At 34.8% G+C, this 14,190-nt stretch overlaps 3 protein-coding genes across 3 annotated transcripts; 2 read left to right on the top strand and 1 right to left on the bottom strand.

Moving 5' to 3' along the window:
• Positions 1-269: 269 nt before the first annotated feature.
• On the bottom strand, positions 270-2,925 carry LOC123540388 (uncharacterized). Its single transcript, XM_053527807.1, has 2 exons — positions 2,638-2,925; positions 270-1,097 (listed from the first exon to the last, which is right to left on the bottom strand). The coding sequence occupies exon 2, from the start codon at positions 999-1,001 to the stop codon at positions 270-272; it is 732 nt and encodes a 243-aa protein (XP_053383782.1). The 5' UTR covers positions 1,002-1,097; positions 2,638-2,925.
• Positions 2,926-5,290: 2,365 nt separating this feature from the next.
• On the top strand, positions 5,291-9,287 carry LOC128550220 (uncharacterized). The gene is made up of 4 exons (XM_053528773.1): positions 5,291-5,364; positions 7,477-8,331; positions 8,593-8,711; positions 8,905-9,287. The coding sequence occupies exons 2-4, from the start codon at positions 7,488-7,490 to the stop codon at positions 9,073-9,075; spliced, it is 1,134 nt and encodes a 377-aa protein (XP_053384748.1). The 5' UTR covers positions 5,291-5,364; positions 7,477-7,487; the 3' UTR covers positions 9,076-9,287.
• Positions 9,288-9,364: 77 nt separating this feature from the next.
• LOC123540387 (uncharacterized) lies at positions 9,365-13,673 on the top strand. Its single transcript, XM_045325374.2, has 6 exons — positions 9,365-9,464; positions 10,272-10,355; positions 10,679-10,804; positions 11,858-11,977; positions 12,298-12,538; positions 12,943-13,673. Exons 3-6 carry the CDS (start codon positions 10,802-10,804, stop codon positions 13,074-13,076), a joined length of 498 nt encoding a protein of 165 aa, XP_045181309.2. The 5' UTR covers positions 9,365-9,464; positions 10,272-10,355; positions 10,679-10,801; the 3' UTR covers positions 13,077-13,673.
• Positions 13,674-14,190: the final 517 nt, after the last annotated feature.

Raw genomic sequence — 14,190 nt, 5'->3', positions numbered from 1 at the left:
TTTCCAACAGGAATAAGAACCGTTATACTGAACACAATTGCACAAGAGGCTGCGTGCTGGTAAATCAGCAGTTCCACACAGTAAAAATGCCTTTAGAGTAAAGCCGGTTTCTCTATCTGGTGAAATGATTTCAATGCCTTCCTCCAGTTCTTTGAATGTGTCCAAAAAAGGATGAAGATAAGACCCCATAGCTGGCTTTTTGTTGCCAAACCACAACCCAGCAAGAATCATGTTTCATTCTTCATCGTAATTGGTAAGGAAGTTCAATATTACCAATTAAAATAAGTCCATACAGACATATTACTACTTTTAAAAACAGACGCACCATCTGTATTAAATGTAAAAGAAATGTTGTCAGGATTGCTAAGTGGACCACCATAGTCAAAGTAGGTCTTGTATAATTTGCCACTGTATATATCCGTGTAGTTGTTGTGGTCTGACGAAAATCTGCACTGAAGGTTAGAATAAAAATCTTTTTGCAAAAGAAGTCTTTTCAGTTGGTTTTTCACAGGCATTTCCAGGAAGTACTCCAATTTTTGTGGCAGTGATTTTCTACATGATGTGTATGGACAAATTTTCTGTTTGTTGTCTTTTATATATCCCAGGCAGTAGCCACAATAAAAATGTTTAACAAGAGGATTCTTTAGATTACGAAAATACATCTTAAAGGCATGAACACTAGTACATAGTTTGTGTCCTTGTGGAAGGATTAGCGCTAATATACTTAAAAGTTGTTGAATACCATCACCGCTCAAACTGTGCTTGGTGACAAATAACGCAACAATAAGCATTAAAGCTCCTACAGTTACACTTGCTCCTTGATACAATGGTTCTAACTCATCGTCCTCCACAATATCAATGATTTCTTCAAGTTCATTTCCCAAATCTATTTCAACGTCAGAGTCATCAAAAATATTCTCAACAGGGTCATCATGCAAAAAGTTGTGTATGTCAAACAAAGCTTCATCCTGATCACTCTGATCTAAACTTTCTGTTAACATCTCCGATTCTGACTCTTCTTTGTTAGTCTCGATATCTTGCTCGCCATTGTCTGTTTCTGTTTCTGGTTGCTTACCGACTGTTGCATTGATGATTGTCTAAAAATATTCAAATATTAGCCATCTTAAAATATGATGAAAAATGTATTTGTATTGTATAAATCTGATATCGCTTCTTTCCGTGGTATAAAGAGATCAGTATAAATGAGCGACTGAAGCCGGTCTGTTTATGATCAAAGATTTTTTTAATTATCAGTTACTTATTATTTCAGGTTTTCTTTTTATAATAAATCATTAGATGCTTGTAATTGTCACTTACATATACACTAATTGTTGAGTTTATAATGGTCTCTATGTAAACATTAATGGTAACAATAACAGGCTATTCTCGATATCGACATTATGGATAAAATCCCTTTTCCCGGTATTAACCACTAATAAACGTCCCGTTCCCCGTTTTCACGGTGAGTGGGTAACGCCATTACGCTACATGCAGTAGTGTTAGATATCCTTTTTTAAAGTTTTTTTAACAAAAGAAATGAAATAAAAAAAGTATTGCAGATTATCATTAAACATTGTTTGTAATTAAAGATATAGCAAAAATATCCTCAAAGTTTACTTTATTTTTGAAATTTTATCTATATTCTACATGCCGCTTCCGTGGCTCGATACCAAAGTGTGAAATTATTTTTGCAATTTTATGATAAACAATGATATTTTCAAAATAAAAATGTTGCTAGAAGTCGTAGAATAGATTTCCATTGTGAGAAAGTAAGATACTTTCATAAATTCTATAACCTGGCAAAAAAATAATCGCTATATTGTACACGTCTTATATCGGTTAATCCTCGCCAACCCCCTGACCCTATGTACGTATGAATACCGGAAAATGGGATTTATCAATAATGTCGATATGGTCAATATATCATTAAAGATCTAATGTTTCTGTTATAGTGAGCTCAAAGGGCCTGCTCGAGAATTGAGCTTTGCAGTAACGCAAGCATACTTTTTATTATATACTTTCACGCTTTGAGATGTATTTTAAAAGTTTCCTCAAAAGTTGTAAAAAAAGCGCACCCTAGCGGACAGGTCCAGACAGTTAATACTCATTTCCGCAGTGAATACAGAACTTCATTTGCTTGCTGAATATAATATTTATCACTCAAAAATAATGCAAAGTTCTAAGAAACAAAAGATTTTCAGTTGTTTGAAAAGAATATTATTTGAATGTTTCAGAAGATCAATCATTGTCCAGAAAATGGAAAATAAAAATCATTAATGAGCAATTATTAGCCACAGGAACATGGAAAATACTGATGTCTAACTTTCTTTCATAGGGTAGGCCCTGGACCTAGGCATGAGTCGAACCCCTGTGAATGGGTCTGGTCCGAGTTTGAGCCCCAATAAGCTTCTTAATCTAACAGAACTGCCACCCCCAAAACACCAGTACTGGTCTTCAAATGAATGGCATCGAAAGTGAGTTGATAAGCTACAGGCCTTTTCAACAATCGAAGTAAAAAATACGGTAAAATTTCATCGTAAATAAATGAACGAACCTGTAACTAAAGAATTTACAATGAATTTCTTGGTAAATACTGAATGACATGTAACCATACTTCGGTATTCATTAATTATTTACCTGTACTGTCAATTTATCGGAAGGAATTCGTGTAACTTTATGTCTGGATTAAGATATTTAGATAAATCTAGATCTGTCACTCGAAAATTGCATCTTGTCCGCCATATTTGTTGCAGTATTTCCGGTAAGTTGTTAATCTCGTATCGAGGTCAGAAATAGAAGTTTATGATGAAAGACATGAATTTAAGTCTTTTTTTACATCTTTTGTCTACTTTATAATTATGGTAATGTTCTGCAACTTCGAACCAGCGAAGTATTGTTTTACAGAGTTTGTCCTTTTTTTCTACTTGTTTACTTTGTTATGAAGTTATGAATATTTATTAGGCCGGAAATTGCCGAGCACTCCAAGTGTGTACGAGCGTACTTCGGGGCGTGAAACTCTCCAACGGAATGGCCCGAGTTCAGTAAGCCGGAGACCTCATTTGCATACCACATGGTATTTGCAGTTTTGCATTGTGTTTAAATTACAAGAGGTTTTTTTTGGTCACTCTCGCTTCTGTCTCTCTTACAGATTGCTGCTGGGGGATTAAAAAAAAAAAGAAATAAAAAAAAAAGAGAGAGAGAAAGAGATAAAAGTAATTGAATTTGAATTTCGACCCTGGCATTTTCTCTTTCTGTAAATTGGGATTTTAGTGTACTATGCAAGTGACATTTAGCATCTAATTATCAAATAAAGTTATGCAGTATGTTCTAAAACAATCATGACAAGTTTCCTCAAAAATTATCCTGACCTGATCAAGACTTGTTGTTTTTTTTTTATTGACCGGATGGCGAGTCCACAGTAGAAGCTGGAGCAATACAATCGAACAATTTCGGCTATCTCCGTAATTTTCCGGTACTGCCTACTTAAGTAGAATTCCGGAGATAGTCAACACTTTACGATACCCCGTATCATCACCTATGCACGTACTAAGTGTACACTTGCGGAAAATAAATAAAGACGAAACTGACCTCTTCTTCAACAAAATCTGAGCTCGAACTTGCAGCTAGGTGCTCCTACCCTTGCAGATCGTTTATTAGATCTGGATCTACTGGGGGTTGCAATGTTAATTTTATCTGTCTCCGCTAAATGACGGTAAATTTAAGCAGTCACCAATTTCTGCAATAACATCACAACTTGTTCCTCGAGAGTTTCTAATGTATTTGGTCCGTACGATTTTAATTGCCTTTTTCCCCCGTAAGGTCCTCTAGCTCTACGATTTGAACCACTTGCCATTTTTTTCTGGTCTGCACTGTTAATTTGTCAAAGAGTTTGTAATCTATAATATTCTGAAAATGCAAACATCTGCTACATACAATAAAACACATGTGGGTCAGTCACTTGAATAAGCCCATGCGCAAACAGATTACTGCTGATAAGCCTATTAGACATGGGGTCCAGTGTGGGTTATTGTTGATCAATTAGAAATATCTGCAATACGCTTGTTATTGGATAAACCCCCTGTAGGCCCACATCCAGCGATTTCGAAAATCACGTGATGTATCTTACTTGATGGACATTGTATGAGCCATGACTAATATATAGATGCTGACCTAGCTACAGCATTGGCGCCAACCGTTAAATCAAGACATTTCTAATTACTAAGATAATTCTTTGAAATTGTGAATTAAATTGATTCATCTGCAGATATTAATCATGTTCGCGTGTGTTTATTTCGAAAAAGATGCATCATTAACTGTTGCAAATGAGCAGGAAGTGTCAAAAGTTCTCACGGAATTTAAAAACGGTCATTGTGTTGAAATGAAATGGCGGACAGGCAAAACAGTGGAAACGTTTAAATGGCGTCATCATAAATACTGGAGGCAAGTAGTTTTACCTTAAACTTGACACGGCTATGAACTAAAAACTTTTACAGTATAATAATAATGGGATGATCTATGTGATCGTCGAGATGTAGAGCGCTAAGCTCAGGTAGGTCCGTGGTTCGACCACCCCACGGAGATTCAAGCATGACGCACATTATGTCCATAATGCATGTTTTACTGTCGGGATGGTTAATACATGTTCCCGTGAACAGGGATTTGCCAATCAAACCTGATTGTTCGGCCGCCAATAAAAAGAAACTATAAATGACATCTATAAAATAGATCGTTTTATATAATATAATAAATTATAAAATTCCAAATCAGAAAGTTCACAATCTCTAATTTCAACACTGCCAGGGTTTCACTTGAAAAAAACGAGAAGTTTTTTGTTTTATAATTTACAACGACCCATTCCTAAAATAACTTAGCTTCAGTGGCGAGTTCAAATCTCTGTGAAATATTGCGGATGATACTCTATATGGTCACGATCATAATGTAGTTTCTATACAGGAACATGGTCAGTTACGTTATCTATAACTAAGCAACAGAACATAATGTGACTGTAAGAGAGCTTTACCGCGATTCAAAATGAAATGAGATTTTTGAATGCACACGCCCCAAAGAATGCTGCAAAATACAAAATTTTGTCATTACGGTGTACAATTTTAAAGTCGAGTAAATGAATATTTAACGCAAGATTTGGCTACATTCCTCAATATTATCGACCAAGTTGAAATATTATGGTTCACGACCTTAAACAAACTGTGGAAATGTTTACATTTACTTTCCTGGAACTGGGAGAATCTTGGTTTAATTATTTCAAGAAGTTAGTGTAAAAATTGTTATATAAGCGGCATAAAAGTACAAGTTTTGGTAATGATATAAGCGATGCAAATGAGTGCGGAAATGGATTTGGATACTGTACGTATCGTCGGATATATCACATGTATTTTCAAAACGTAAAAATCCTTATATATTTTTAAGTACCAAAACCGTTTATGAAATGTATCTCATAATCTTTTACCCAAAACAAACGCAGATCTTGGCATCTAGGTGTTAACAGACTGATGTGATTTACTGATCCGGAAATTTTAATAATATTGAAAGTTTATCACACAGGGGTACATCACATAAAGGTTTTAGGGTGGTTTTGGGTATAGTAACCCCTATTAATAAATAGGGGTTACTATACCCAGACCACCCCAAAAACTTTATGTGATGTACCCCTGTGAGTTGATGAAATTTGAATGAATAAAAATTGTGTAAAAAAAAAACAAGGAAGAATATCCAACAGGGAAAGCCACATCTATTAAAATGAACTAAATATAAAGTGATATGAGTTAATATTGTCAGGTCTTATATTTTAGGACTAAACCCATTTCTTCCTCCAAATTTTGGCAGTTACAAGTAGAGGTTTTGTTATTTACAGTAATGACCCAAAGAGCTTATTAATTAAAATTATAACAGTTACAAGGTTTTAGTGTCAAAAGTTGTCCGGTATTGTTACTCCAGGATGCCTAGCCTGCGTTCTTAAGTCGTCCGGTTACCAGACCACTAGCAAATCCTAAGGGGATATTCTAGCCATATTTCCTAATGTCAATATTAGTAAATGATTTTATGTAGTTTCAATGTTATTATCTTAAGATAATCAATACTTACCTGCAAATAAATTTCTGTGTGAATACAAAAAAATTTACTAATTTAAAAGATTAACAATAAGTTATTGCATTATTCAGCCGATAAAACAATAATATCGAAATCATCATGGAGTGATTGGCGTGAACGTCACTCATTAAAATCTGTCACCATCAATTTTTACACAGTATCATGGATGTTCTGCGATCAATCTCAATCTTTTTAAAATCAATCTAACAACATTAGAAAATCAGCTGATTTCTATCAAACAACGACACATCTCATTCGTTTTACTCGACTGAAAAATCAGTAAGTAATGAATCTTAAGTAATTTAAAACATTATAAACTATTCAAATTATTATGCATTAAGATAAAGTTATTAAGATTAGATAAATTTATTTTAAGTCGGCAAAGGCAAGCTCAGGAAACAATACAACATAGGCCGACAGGCACTTTTTAACCGACTATAATTATGCATTCAATAAGAAATTAATTACCGGACAGCTAGAAAATCCCCTGAGGATTTGCTTAAGTGTCCATTAACCTGACAGCTAGAAAGCAGGCTAGGGTCCGGTTACTGGACATCTAGACACTTCCAAATATAAATAGATCAGCAACTCGGAAAGCAATAGAGCAAATCTCACCAACATCACATGGCAACTGAATGAGATCTTGTGGTAGTAAGCGTCTGTTCATTTGATCACGATATAGACCGAGAATCGCTAAACATTTTGAAATATTTACTAAATTCTATCATATTGTTTGTTTATAACGATAATTGTGCTTTTTTTAATGTTATTAGTATTTTCTATTGTAGAATAAATGAATTTTATAATAATGTTCGGAAGTCTGAGAAAGCAATACTGTTGTCATTGAAAAAAAATGGACTTGATTCGGTTTATAATACGTGCCAGCCATACCGCCAGTTTTATACTTCAATAATTTTTTAAACATCTGTTGATTTGATCATGATTGATCAAGTCCGGCAAACACTTTGAAATAAGATAATTGCTACCACAAGCCGACATGAGATTATTTCCAGTATGAGAATTTCTTTCTGTGGTATTTTATTTATAAGTAAAAAATCTTTGTATTTAGTGTATCCGTGGACCTGACAGAAAACAGACGCAAGACAACCCCATACAGGGCTAGAGGTCCGGCAGTCAATACGAATACTAAAGATTAATGTATTTACAAAGAGGAGACTATATTTTATTCAATTAAAATCTTTTAATAGTCAGGAGATGAATGTTATTATTTTAATGGAAAAGAATATGGTGAATGAACATATTTTAAATAAGTGACCCTTTGAGCAATACCACAGTTCTTTCATAATTTCTGTGAATATTTTATACAGCCAAGTTTTATAAATGGAATGCCTTATTTTTATATTTTAGATCAAGAATCGATGAACAGATTTGCCAGACAGGCATACAGCTCCGTACTTAAAGACCATATTGCTCCTGGAACCCCTGCTCCAGAAGAGCTGCTTAACTTCAGACTGAACACAAAGAAGAGCAATGGCACTAAAAGGCAGCATGTGCCTACCAAGCGTCTGGAAGAGAGCAAGCAGCAGGAGGAGACTCTCTCTCCAAAGAAAAGAAAGAAGGAGGCTAGGCAACAGGTGGATAAACAGCAGAAAACTGTCTCCCCAAAGAAAAAGGAAGCAAAGAAAAGTACACCAAAAGAGAAAAATCCAACCCAAGCAAGTGTCTGCCAGGATTCTATGTTGGAAATGTGCAAGAACATGACCGGCTTGTTCCAGCAGTTTAAAGGTCAGACTCAATCAGCACTCACTGTGACCCCTTTAAAAGACAAGACTCAATTAGCAGATCAGATTCAATCAGCAGAGATTCCAAAAGCCAAGACTCCATCAGCAGATCAGATTCAATCAGAAGAGATTCCAAAAACCAAGACTCAATCAGCAGATCAGATTCAATCAGAAGAGATTCCAAAAACCAAGACTCAATCAGCAGATCAGATTCAGTCAGAAGAGATTCCAAAAACCAAGACTCAATCGGCAGATCAGATTCAGTCAGAAGAGATTCCAAAAACCAAGACTCAGTTAGCAGATCAGATTCAATCAGAAGTGAAACCTAAAGACAAGACTCAATCTGAAGAGAATCAGAAAGTTCAGACTCGTCCATCAGAGAACTGCACTGGAACCATAACAACACCATTGACGGACACCTGGGGTGCTTGTCATCGAGCACTAAGCTTTGTTGATGAGGTGTCAACTGAACAAATGCCTGGTATTATTAATAAATAATAATGGTTATCCAATAGACCAATTTGATATTTCAGTAATTCCTGAATCTAAACGAGATATTAAACAAATATCAGCAAAATTTTCAAATGTTGTCATACAAGACACATTAAAATACATTTTGTATAGTTGACAGTATGTATTTAGTATTTATAAGTATTTACAAATGTGGCTTAATGGCTTTGAATTTGTGGCTGTTTATTTTGTTAATGACCTGACTTAATTAAAAATAACTATTATATTGCAGTTGCTTCTGCCAATGTACTTTCAACAATCAGAGGGCTGCTGAACCCAGAGTTCCTAGATTTCATGAGAAGGCTGAGTGACCATATGGAATCAAGCACATGCCCCCATACATGCATGAAGGTATACACAAACTTAATTTAGATTCTTATCTTTAAGGCCAATTTGTATACTGTCTAACAGCCAATTTAACTTCTGTCACCAAAGAAGCTTCAATTTCTCATTTTCCTTTAGAAACAAAGGACTGTTGTCACAATATGTTTAGACCTAGTACAGGTCCTGTAGTTTATAATATATATTTTAAATTTCTTTCAAGGTCATGATGGAAAAAAATGTTAGTGCTAACCCTGATCAAATGAACCACACAGTACAACAAGGGTTTTTGGCTCAGCTTGCAGATTTGAACAGTATTGAAGTTAGTAAATTTTCTAATATTGCAGTTCATGTTTTCCCAGTCAGACCCAGCTACAGTTGCCATGATGTTTGACCTATAATTTTGTGCTGCACATTGGTTTTGATTTTCAATGGGAACAAAATATTATAAAATACAAATGGTTTAGCCTTAGGTAATAAAGTGTTTTCTTTTTTTCTGGTAACCTGACCATCCTTAAATTTTTAAGCATAAAAAAATAGGAGTGCCCTACAATAAACAAAGTTTCAGTGTCACTGTTAGTGGGCCAAAATTTTCATACATTTAATGCTATTGTTTATGAAGTGCACTTCCTATATAATCCTTGTATACTGGGGGGTTGGTCCCCTGCTTATCAACTGATAATTGATGTACATATAGAATGAAACGTTGGCCTTGATGGGACTGGGTCATCAGTGTTTGAACCCAACAATGGATCATCGCAACAAACCCCAGGTTTAAGCCAGGTAAGCTTAAATGTCAACTGAAAATGGGGGTTTGTTTTGACATAAAATTTCTCATGAAAGCCTTAAAACTTATGTCTGTAGTTGTTTTTAGAATGAGCACCAAACATGAATTTAATACATTCAATAAATACTGTTTTTATACGCCCAAAGGGGCGTATTATGTTTTGACGCCGATGTCCGTCCGTCTGTCTGTTAGTCAGTCCATTAGCAATTTGTGTCTGCTCTGTAACTCTTGAACCCCTTCAAGGATTTCAAAGGTCAAGGTCACACTTAGGGGTCAGAGGTCATTATGCCTTTGCTTCGTGTGTATATTGCTCTGCATTGCGGTGCTCTTATTTTTATTTGGCAGGTCCCTTTTTTTTTCACTTATAATATTTTTTTATGAATTGCTTCTCTTTTATATTACTTTAAATAACTTATTTTGTTACTTTTTCATTATTGGCCATAGGGACAAACTGAGACCACTTTTTTGTGTTACAACATGGATGTTACCTCCAATTTTTAGGTATATTTTGACATATCTGTACTTGGTAAGGATTTTTTTGTGGAGTTAGAATTTTTTCTGTCAACTTGGATTTTTTTATAATCTTCTCTTTGTTCTTCCTGTCCTTTGGGCTTAAACAGTCAAGGTCTTTAAATTTGCTCCCATCCTCCTCTATACCCTTCGGCCTTCGAGCGTATATTGCCCTGCTTGGTGGATCTCTTGTTAATATTTTCAATCAGTATTAGTCTCCCAGTCAACCATATACTATATACTTAAGTGCATGACATATATGTATGTTTTACAGAATTTTTTCCATGTTTCAGTCAGTTGTAGCAAATTCACTGGGCACATCTCCAATACCCTTTAATGGCCAGGCAGCACACACTTCCTCTAAAGAAGAAACTGTGGTAAATAGTTGTTATTTTTAAGCTTTGTATTACATTTTAACTACATAGTCTTTGTTTAACTTATTGATTTTTTTAAATTTTAATTGTTTTTACAGATTTAGATAATTAAACCTTATCATTTTAAAAAAAGATGTAATATCTGTAAGTGATGGGAGATAGGTTAGTCCCCAACATCATAATCCAACTCCACAGAGAACCCAGCACAACATTGCCCATTCATCATCAAACCTTTAAAGCAAACAAGACAGAACACCAGTAGACCAGGTAAAGCACATTATTTTCTATTTATCCATTTGTTACATCATATTCTTCAAATATTTCAGCATTCACCACGCCGCACATCACCAAGGAAGAAAACATCAGTTAAATCCAATGTCTGTTCATCCCCAGTAAATCCTGTAAGTCTTCCAGCATCGCCCTTGCCAGGAAACAGTCAAACTACTGATATGGTAATAATTTTTCATTCACATTAACCTGACATTAAAAAGCATGCTTCCCAACTTTTTAACGCTGTAAGGGAAATTTAATGTTTATTGAGACATTGACCTTTTATATAAACAAAGAAGGAATTTCCATGTTTAGATAAGGAAAATTCAAACCAAATTATTCAACAATTTCCAGAAAGATCCCTCATATTGATATAAATGCAAGTCTCAATGTGTGTGATTCTCTTTTAATGATTGTGCCTTTTCATGGTTCACACTTAAAGGAGGGGAGGGGCCTCCGTGGCCAAGTGGTTAAGGTCGCTGACTTCAAATCACTTGCCCCTCATTGATGTGGGTTCGAGCCTCACTCAGGGCGTAGAATTCTTAATGTGAGGAAGCCATCCAGCTGGCTTACGGAAGGTCGGTGGTTCTACCCAGGTGCCTGCTCGTGATGAAATAATGCACGGAGGGGCACCTGGGGTCTTCCTCCACCATTAAAGCTGGAAAGTCGCCATATCACCTATCATGTGTTGGTGCGACGTTAAATCCAAAAAAAAAAACAACAACAAAAAACAAAACAAACAAAAAAAAAACACTTAAAGGAATATATAGAGGATATTACATGAGTGTCTTTTCATATTGCATTTATTAAACTAGTTGAATAAAACGATAAAAATGCAAGGCTCTGCCGAGCATTTTATCAATTTGATTAAACAAGTTTAAGAAATTCAGTACTCTTTTTATCATTATGTTAGCCTTTCCTGTGGAAACATCAAAAAATCTACTTCCTTTTACTATAAACAAATCAATTTGACCAACATCTCCTATACTACAAACAACATCGACGTCAAAGCTTTATTACACTAGTGTATTATCATTTTTATTTAATGGCTTTATTACACTCCCGCGACGTCAAACATGTGATAATACGTAATAACATACTGTATTATTGATTCCAAAATTTTGATTATTATTATACTTAAGTGTTATTTTGAAGAATTTAGGAACATCAGATAATTTTGATTTAAAAAGAAATTCAGTTGACTGGCATTATTAGATATTCTTCTGATATTTCAGCTCTCACCAAGTCGTACCTCACCGAGGAAAAAGACAGCCTGTACACCTAATGTCAGATCCTCCCCCATGAATCCTGTAAGGTCATCACCCTTGGCAGAAAGCAGTCAGAGTTCTGATATGGTAATAATTTTTCCTTCGCATGAACATGCAAACAAATAAATGTAAAAACAATTTAACAGTAGATCATCCATTGACCATTTATGTGAGCAGACACACACACAAATCAGTAACTGTTGTTGAAATTGATGTAAAACAATATTCTGAGTGATCATTGACCATTTTTAAAAAGACTTACGTTTTGTTTTGTATGATAGTAGTGACTGTTAATCCATTTCCAGACAAATTATACATTTACAATATGCACAACATTTGTGCAAAATAACTGAAGTCACAGAAACAATATACACTAACATAATATTCAATACCGGTATTATTTATAGGTGAAGCTGGTAACAAACAAAGAGCTGTCAATATCAGTAGATAGACAAGGCTTAAGAAGGGCATGCCAAGAGGCAACAATAAAAAAAGACAACGCTGGATACATTTTAATGTATAAAATGTTGGACCTTGTATTTAGCCTGGAAGAACTGGCCGAATCCAGAGGGCTTGGAATTGGAAAACCAAGGCCAGGCGAGGAACATAAGCCCGTGCTGGATGCTGGCAAAATTGCAGTCTTGAAGGGTAGGGTTTTCAATAATACTGACTTTATTACTGTATAAGTATGACATCTATCTAATACCCAGTGCTTACAATTGAAAATTAGAATACTGAATTATTTAAAATTAAAAGTCAGAAAGATAACAATCACTTGTGGACTCAGTGACTTGCATATAAAAATTGTGACTGCTACCACTGGTATATATGGTTATTCATTGTATAATTACATCTAAACTGGCACCAGAAAATCTTCCAAATACAACAAAGTCATCATATTTTTTGAACTCGATTTACAATAGTCATGCATGGATGGCTTTCGGAGAAATATGGCTTGAGTAACGTGATTTAACAGTTGTGAGCTAAAAATTATCTTGTGGCCAGTCACATATATTGTCAATTAAACAAATAGCCACTCTATTTATTTTCAGAATATGTACACTTCTGGACCAAGAAAAACCTGGCAACAACATTCTCAGAGAAGAGGCTTAATAAAGCTATAACTGAAAGATCACATTATGCCAGAAACCAAGTAAAGAGACAGTTGGATAAGTCAAAAATCTAAAACATCAGAAAAAACTCTGGACATTGTGTTTGGACATTAATAAAGCATACTTGTAGTAATAATGGATCCTGATCAGACTGCATGGATGTGCTCTCACATTTTGTTTTGAATTTAATCACATAGCAACTTGGATTTATTTTATGTAGAAATTTAATACTAATCTTTAATCATATTTCTTTTCTTAAAAATGCAGTGTAGAAGCTTGAATAAATTTTTTAAGTCTTTCATATACTGTTTTGAAGTCCTGATTGATTTTCAGAGGCTGTATACACCGAGGTTCTGGACAGAAATTTAATACCTGACGGAAATTTAATCTGTGCGTAATTCTTCCGTGCGTAATTATTACGCCCAGTCATTTTGCCTGGATTCCGCCTGAAAATTTTCCGTACGTAAATTTTTCCGTACGTAATTTTTTGTCAAAAGAAAATTCCGCCCGAAGCTCATTTGCATATTACGCACCAATTACGTATCATTTTTGCTCCGTCTACGTACGGAAACCCTATTTTATACAAGGCAATATATTGGGACGTAATTTTATCATTTTCCGTACGGAATTATTGTTGAAAGCCCGCTCCAATTCCGTGCGGAATATTTCGTACAGGAACTATTTTGCCTCCAACATGGAGAGTATTAAACTTTGCCTTACCTGCACACCTAGTCTGGATACCAACTAGATAATCTTTTTAAAATTTTTTAATCATTCTTCTTATATATTGTGACCATCTTTCTTGGCTCTGATCATCTACCAGTGTTTTGAGAAGAAAAGGGACATAATTATACAAAATTTGAAAAGCCTCAGAAGTTATTTCCTCTGAATAAAACACAGGGTCTGAACACAGACTACAACAAACCTAGCAGAAAGGTGGTCAATCAGCATTTTAGAAACAGTTTATATTATCATTTTAGAGATTTATTTATTGAAAACAAAAAGCCAGATTCCTATATGTAATCTCTTTATTTGCCATTTTATTAAATACCTCATTTTAATATTAAGGTGAAAAGAGTGCAATACATGTTATGATTTCATCATCATCATCATCATAGTCATCATCATCACCATCCTTCTCAGTTTGTATGAAATGATCAATCAATCAATTACCCAGTCAATCAAGAC

The sequence above is a fragment of the Mercenaria mercenaria genome, chromosome 17 (assembly GCF_021730395.1).
Source record: "Mercenaria mercenaria strain notata chromosome 17, MADL_Memer_1, whole genome shotgun sequence".
Lineage (NCBI taxonomy): Eukaryota > Metazoa > Mollusca > Bivalvia > Venerida > Veneridae > Mercenaria > Mercenaria mercenaria.
The sequence above is the reverse complement of the archived record's forward strand: the minus strand, read 5'-3'. Positions and strand labels throughout refer to the sequence as shown.